At 45.7% G+C, this 7,836-nt stretch overlaps 1 protein-coding gene across 1 annotated transcript in view; it reads right to left on the bottom strand.

Moving 5' to 3' along the window:
- Positions 1 to 7,836, bottom strand: part of LRRK1 (leucine-rich repeat kinase 1) — a 216,881-nt gene that overhangs the window by 125,379 nt on the left and 83,666 nt on the right. The window contains exon 3 of the mRNA XM_006872156.1: positions 4,259 to 4,430. Coding sequence (XP_006872218.1) covers positions 4,259 to 4,430 — 172 coding nt within the window. The remainder of the gene's footprint in view (positions 1 to 4,258; positions 4,431 to 7,836) is intronic.

Here is a 7,836-nt window from a genome sequence, read left to right as displayed (position 1 = left end):
GGTGTGCCGTGGAGTCAGTTCTAACTCATAAGAACCCTGCAAAGGATTTCTGAGGCTGAGCTCTGGTAGCATAGTGGTTACGAATCGGGCTGTGAACTGCAAGGTCAGCAGTTCGAAACTACCAGCTGTTCCGCGGGAGAAAGATGAGGAGTTCCGCTCCCGTAGCTATGAGTCGGAACAGACTCCACGGCACACAGCCACCACCAAATCTTTCCAGAAGCAGAAAGCCTCATCTTTTTCCTGCGAAATGGCTGGTAGTTTCGAACTGCTGACCTTGAGGTTAGCAGCCCAACTCGTAACCACTACGCTACCAGAGTTCTGGTAGAACCCCATTTAAACTCAGGTGGAGCCCCATTTAAGGCTCATTCTTCATCTTCCTCTTCCTCCTCCTCACCCTCGTCATCTTCATCCTCTCCATTCATGTTTGTTGTTGTTGTTGTTAAGTGCCATGGAATCCTGTTTAACTAAAATAAAACAAAATCTAACCAGTTGCCATGGAAAGTAATTCCTACTCGTGGGACTTGGCGTGTGCCAGAGAGAACTGTGCTCCACAGGGTTTTCAGTGGCTGGTTTTTTCCAAGTAGATCACCAGGCTTTCTTCTTAGATGCCTCTGTGTAGATTTAAACCAGTAATGTTTTGGTTAGCAGCTGAGTTCTTAACCATTTAAACCCATACGGACATCTGCTTAGCTGCAGAGACTAAAAGTACACCACAAAACAGGTACCTTCCTTCAAGGTCCACCTCTTATCCTTCCTTTCCCAGGATGCCCCCTCATCTTCTAGTTGCTTCTTCTTGGTTCTCTAGTCTATCTTCCTTCTGACAGTGGTCACCTTCCCCAGCTTGGAAATTCCCAGAAGACACCACCGTCTTGTCCATCTTTGCACTGCGCGTAGAGCATACGTGATAGAGTGAATGACTTACTATGTCCCTTCCAGCGATAGTGTTTGTAACAACCACCGAATGAGTGGGTAGCTTTCTGATAATGTAAATAAGGTGAAATGCACCCTTGAGAGGTGGGATCACCAAATAGGTGTCTGGAACTTTATCAGAGGGATTGATCAGCTTTGCCATTCAAGCTTAAAATGAGTCATCCCAGGGGTGGAAAGGGGATCTTATCACCATCAAGAAAGAAGGACGTGAGGGTTGGAAATGTAAAGGGAGGCATTTTGTAGCAAGGAGGGGAGTGATTAACTTTGCAGTCTAGGAGCGGAGGTCCCTGGGACCATCAAGGGAGAGGAGCAGAGAGTGGGATCCTACCCGGAGAAGCAGTGACGCCAGAGATGGAGGCAGAGACGACGGCATGGAGAGATGGAGCTGCTGGGGACTCTAGACACAGAGAGGGAGAGGGGCTGTGTGCTGACGACCGGTGGGAGGCAGGCTTGAAGGGTTGATGTTTTGGTTGGTTGGTTGATGATGCATGGAGGGGATTGTAACCATGGCAATGAAACGAGATAGGGTGAATGTAAAACTAATCTTCTCCCATATTAACTATCACACAATTCACAATAAAACAGTTAAAAAAAAGACGCCAGAGCACATCCTTGAGATTAAGTATGATCTGTGAGTTCTGCGTGGCCACTGCAATGAACTATGGGAGTGTAGAGAGTGTTGGCGGAGAGACAACTAGAAGCAGAAGAGGTACAAAGGCTAGAGGGTGGACGCACATCTGACTTCTCTGCCTCATAGGAATCTGCTTGGGCACCTGATGCCTATGGTAAATCTCTCTCGTTAAGTTACAGAAGGCGAGATGCTGCCAACACCATGCCAAGTTTTACAGCTGGCATCAGGAGCAGGTTTCATTGTAATGCTTCCAGACTCAAGGAAGAGAACTTTGTAAACGAAAGAACCAAGGGAGGTGAGAAGTGAAACTTGCCGTTAGATACAAACAACAACTTTGGTTGTTGTTAATAGTATTGGCTGAAAGAAAAGTAAGAGATATACTGTAGCAGAGGGGAGAACAGTTGCTTCTGGTGGGGCTTCAGGCAAAAGCCAAACCAGATTAGATAAGTGATAGGGAGCTGTTGGTGCCACTGGGTCAGAGGCCCACCGCCATATAAATGGGATGATAGTCAAGGTGTGAGAAAAGAATATGAAAATGGAAATTTTTAAAAAAGAAGTACATTTTTAGGTTATGTGTTTCTTCTACCTCATACTGCTGTTGTTAAGTGCCATCAAGTCAGTTCCAACTCATAGCGACTCTGTATAGGGTTTCCAAGGAAAGGCTGGTGGGTTTGAACCGCAGACATTGCAGTCAGCAGTCTTACGGCGCCATACCAGGATTCCTTTACCTCATATCACAAAACTTAAATGTATGAAAGAAAGGAATATTGGGTATAATTGATTACGGGAAATGTGTAAGTCCACTTCAACTAGTATCTGATTGCATGTGTTAAAAAGGAATGAGTATTTTCCAGGAAGAGACACAGATTATTGGTTTGAATGTAGTAGCCCTGTGTGGAGTATTGGCTTAGGCAGAAGAAGACCGTGTGTTATACTGTGAAAAATGATATGGGACGGCGCATCTGACCTCCTGTAATTTCACGGGGGGTGGGGGGGAGAGAAGAACAATCAGCATCAGCCGAGAACAATCAGCATCAGCCGCCCTGGGCAGATCCCTGTGTGTAGAGATCAGACCTGTCTCCACCCTCCAACCTTTTACCAGTCCTCTTTCCCAACCCTGCCATAGCATCCTCTACTTCCTTGTCGGGTCTGATTCCTTGTAATGGCCACAGAGAACTCACAATCAAACTCACAGTATAGGGTTTACTAGGGAAGTTATAGGTTACAATTCATAGAGAGGTCACCTAAAATACAGCTTGGGGATCAGGCCAACCTCCTTTCAGCATGCCTACAGGCACACCTCTGTCTGGTGCCTCGACCTCTACAAAGTATGAGATGAAATCTCACCATTTTGGCTTCCAAGGAGCATTCTGGCCGTACTTCTTCCAATAGAGATTTATTGATCTTCTGGCAGCCTATGGGACTTTGAATATTCTTCTCTAACACCATAACTCAAATGCATCATTTCTTCAGTGGTCTTCCTTATTCATTATCCAACTTTCACATGCATGTGAGACTACTGAAAATGCCATGGCTTGAGTGAGGTGCACCGTAGTCCTCAAATGGACATCTTTACTCTTGAACACTTTAAAAGAGGTCATGCGCAACAGAATTGCCCAATGCAATACGTCGTATGATTTCTTGACTGCTGTTTCTGTGAGTGTTGATGGTGGACCCAAGCAAAATGAAGCCTTTGACAACTTCAATCTTTTCTCCATTTTATGTTCTGGTCCAGTGGTGAGGATTTGGGTTTCCTTTACATTAAGAGGCAATCCTTACTGAAGGCTGTGGTCTTTGATTTTCATCAGTATTTTACGTTCTCTTCACTTTCAGCAAGGGAGGTTGTATCATCTGCACATTGCAGTTTGTTAATGAGTCTTCCCTTAGTCCTGATGCCATGCTCTTCTTCTTACAATCCAGCTTCTCAGATTATTTGTTCAGCACACAGATTGAATAAGCACTATAAAAGAAAACAACCCTTGCACACATCTTTCTTGATTTTAAAGCATTCAGGGGCTCCTTGTTCTGTTCAAATGATTGCCTCTTGGTCTATGTAAAGGTTCCTCATGAGCACAGTTAAGTGTTCTGGAATACCAATTTTTTTTGCAGTGTTACCCATAACCTGTCATAATCCACACAGTCAAAAGCCTTTGCGTAGTCAATAAAGCACAGGTAGACGACATCATTCTGGTATTCTCTGCTTTCAGCCAAGATCCATTTGACATAAGTTCCACATCCTCCTCTGAATCTGGCTTGAATCTGCATTGTGTAGGGCCCTAAAACTAGCCTGATTTCTGCCCATGACCTCTATCTCCCTCTAGACACATAAAAAGGGCACTTTTTTGTTGAACAAGGGCACTTGGAACAAAGCCTGAGACCAGATCTATCTCAAAGCACACGACTGGATGCCCCAAACACACTGTGCATAATTTATGGAGCCAAAACGAAATGAAAATATGGGTCTCTTGTTAAATCATTAATAAAAACTTCAGGATGGTGACTGCTGATATTATGAGCTCATGGGAGTGAGATGCGAGATGTCGGCACAAGTTTCCTCTGAACTGGCAACCAGATGTCCTAGATTTCTTGATCTTCAATGGAAAAGTCTAAAGAAACAAGCATTTTGGGGTAAGTTTCCAAGCTTGCCTGAACCAGAGTTCTGTGAGAGCTGGTAAGGTGCTGACACGTGTGGCTCACCTGGCAGGGACTCCAGTAACTCCTGCACCACCTCGGTGTGCCCGAAGTGTGCAGCCACCACGGCGGGGTTGTCGTCGTTGGGTTCTGGGGGCAGCACCACCCGCCTCTCGGTGACCAGATACCTCACTGTCTCCAGGTCCCCGTAGGCTGCGGAGATGCTCAGAAGCTGGACCTGTTCGAAAGAAAGCAAGGTTTCTTGGATTAGATGAGTTCTGTTTGGGACTGTCAAGAAAACACACTCTAAAGAATTGTATTATTAAGTTGATGCACGACATCAAAGCTCCTCTGGTGGGTATGAGGGTCATACACCACCTGGGGCGACTGGGCACTTGCAATGTGGCCAGTACCAAGTGAGATGTGCTGGAAGCATAAAGCGCACGCACGATTTTGAAGATTTTGTGCAAAATAGAAGCAAAATATTTCCTCAATTACTTTTATATAGTGGCCCTAACAGAACAAAACACGTGCACCATCCTCACAACTGGCACGTTTGAGCCCACTGTTACTGGCACTGTGTCAAATCCATCTTGTTGTGGGGGCAGTCTTCCCCCTTTTTACTGATCCTCTACTTTGTTGTTTTTGTTAAGTGCTGTCGAGTTGCTTCTGACTCACAGTGACCCTGTATAGGGTTTCCAAGGGGTGCCTGGTAAGTTTGAACCACTGACCTTATGGTTCAAACCGACCTTGCAGTCCAGCGCTTGATCCTACAGTGCCACACCAGGATTCCTGACCCTCTACTTTACCAAGCCTGATGTTCTTTTCCAGGGACTGGTCCCTTCTGACAACATGTCCACAGTACATGAGACAAAGTCTCAGCATTGTCATTTCGAAGGGGTGTCTTTCTGGCTGTACTTCTTCCAAGATAGATTTGTTTGTCCTTCTGGCAGTCCATGGTACTTTCAATAGTCTTCTCCAATGCAATAATTTGAATGTATCAATTCTGCTCCAGTCTAAATTATTCATTGTCCAGATTTTAAATATATTCAGGCTAAGAACAAGTATGAATATTCCTTTCACTTATTATCATTTTCAACCTTTTTAATGTGGTTGCTGGGAAATTTAAAGCCCTTGGATGGTAGAAACAGTTGACATGCTCAGTTACTAACCTAAAGGTTGGTTGAATCCACCAGAAACCCCTCAGAAGGAAGAATTAGCGGTTGACTTCTGAAACATCGGCCTCTGAGAACCCTGTGGTGGGGGCGTGGCTGTGTGCCGTGGAGTCCGTTCTGACTCATAGCAACCCCGTACAGGGTTTCCGAGGCTGTAAATCTTTACGGGAGCAGAATGCCTCATCTTTCTCCCATGGAACAGTTGGTCGTTTTGAACTGCTGACCTTGCGGTTCGCAGCCCAATTCGTAACCACTATGCTACCAGAGCTCCTTTTGAGAACCCTGTGGAGAAGGGCTCTATTCAGGCACTTGTGGGACCATCTGGAGTTAGAGTTGACTTAATGCAGCTGGTAACTGTGGCTCCCGTGGTATTTCTATCAGACAGTGCTGGTGTCTACCATGCTTTCACTGGAACCAGGTAAACTCAATAAACATCAAGGAATTGTAGAGTGAACTTTTGGAAGAGCCAGGCTCCCTGGAGGAGCCTCCTGCACGTTATTTCATTAATGGAATGTAGAAATGGAATCTAGAGACTAAGCTCCTCCAGCCATCTGCAATAAGATGCTTGGCGTAGGGAAGAAGGAAAAGGTGGCTGGAGATGAGACCTGAGCCTAAGTTTCTACTATGTCCCAGCTATTTGGACATGCACAAACTCATCTGAGCCTTACACCAACTCTAAAAGGTGGGCAGGATATTATTACATTGTACAGACTTGGAAATGGAGGCTCACATAGGTGGCATCACTTGCGTAAATTACACAGATAATTAGTGACTTTCATAGAGTCCTGGTGTGGCACTGTGGGATCAGCACTGGACTCTAACCACAGGTTGGCAGTTCAAACCCACCAGTTGCTCCTTGGAAACCCTATGCAGGGTGACTACCAGTCAAGTGACTTTCATAGCCTGACTTTTCACAAGCTCCCAGGGTAGGCAAAAATGGAGACCTGTGAATGCTGGGAAGGCGTGTGAAGAGTCTGACTGTGTTACTGAAAGGGGCACTCCTCCTAAAGCACGGCTGGCTCTACCATGGCAGTGAAGCACTTTCCTGACAGGGAACACCACACGATTTACGAAACCATTCACCACATGCCACCAAAAGCTTTCTGGACACCATCTGATTAGAGGCTTACAGTCCCATCCTCACAAGGTTGTAAGCGATGTCACCAGAGCTCAGCCGAGGCCTAGGGGATCTTCCTGTTTGCAGATCATCTGGAGGCTCGAGATCGGGGCTGGGGAACCTTTTTTCTGCCAAAATTTATAACATCATTCATGGGCTATGCAAAACAATCAACTTAAACCTCCCCTCAGCAAAGAAAGCACTCTTTGTAGCCCCTCTCAGACTTTCCAGAACACGATTGTTGTTGTTGTTATGTGCTGTGGAGTCGGTTCCGACTCATAGCGAGTCTGTACAGGGTTTCCGAGGCTGTAAATCTTTACGGGAATAGAAAGCTTCACCTTTCTCCCATGGAACAGCTGGTAGTTTCGAACTGCTGACCTTGTGCTTCACAACCCGATTCGTAACCACTACGCTACCAGAGCTCAGGAAACTAGCTGCTGTCAAGTAGACTTTGACTCATGACAGTCCCACATGTGACAGAGAACAACTGGGCACCATAGGTTTTCAGTGGCTGACTGGCTAGCGTAGATCTCCAGAACTCTCTTCCAAGGTGCTTCTATGTGGAGCTGCACATCTAGCCCTTTGGTTAGCTGCCGAGTGTGTTAATCATTGCACCACCGGGGAACTGCATACATACACACATGGACAATCCCATATTAAGCCAAATGCTTTTTATTGGCATCTAGACTCGACGGCCCTTCACAACAACAACAACAACAACAGACCTACAGAAAAGCACAAAAATGATACGCATCCAGTTTGATGAATTGCTATAAAGTAAATACACCCAAGTAACCGGCACCCAGACCCCCCAACTATGCTCCTTTCCAGTCCAGCTATCCAGATTAGGGGAAAACTGGTAACCCTGACTTCAAAACCCTACGTCAGTTTCTGCCTGCTCTGAACTTTTTAAAACAAGGAATTACAATTCACATAGTAGTGTTTCAACTCTTTATTTTGAAAGAATCATAGATTCACAGCACGTTGCAAATACAGCTTTCCTCAGTGCTTATATTTCTGATAATGCTAACTGTTGTTGCTGTTACGCGCCGTCGAGTCGGTTTGACTCACAGTGACCCTGTACAGGGTTTCTGAGAAACAGTTGCTGGGTTTGACTGAGGCCATGTGGTTCACAGTCCAGTGCTGATCCTACAGTGCCACACCAGGAGTCCATAATGTATAATGTATAATGCTAATACAATCTCTGGTGTGGCACTGTGGGTTAATGTGCTGGACTGCAAAGTTGTTTGAACCGCAAGGTCGGTGGTCCAAGCTCGCCAGTCACTCCTTGGAAAACCTATACAAGGTTGCTATGGGTCAGGACCGACTTGATGGCACTTAACAACAACAAT

Source organism: Chrysochloris asiatica, unplaced genomic scaffold (genome assembly GCF_000296735.1).
Source record: "Chrysochloris asiatica unplaced genomic scaffold, ChrAsi1.0 scaffold00184, whole genome shotgun sequence".
NCBI lineage: Eukaryota > Metazoa > Chordata > Mammalia > Afrosoricida > Chrysochloridae > Chrysochloris > Chrysochloris asiatica.
The sequence above is the reverse complement of the archived record's forward strand: the minus strand, read 5'-3'. Positions and strand labels throughout refer to the sequence as shown.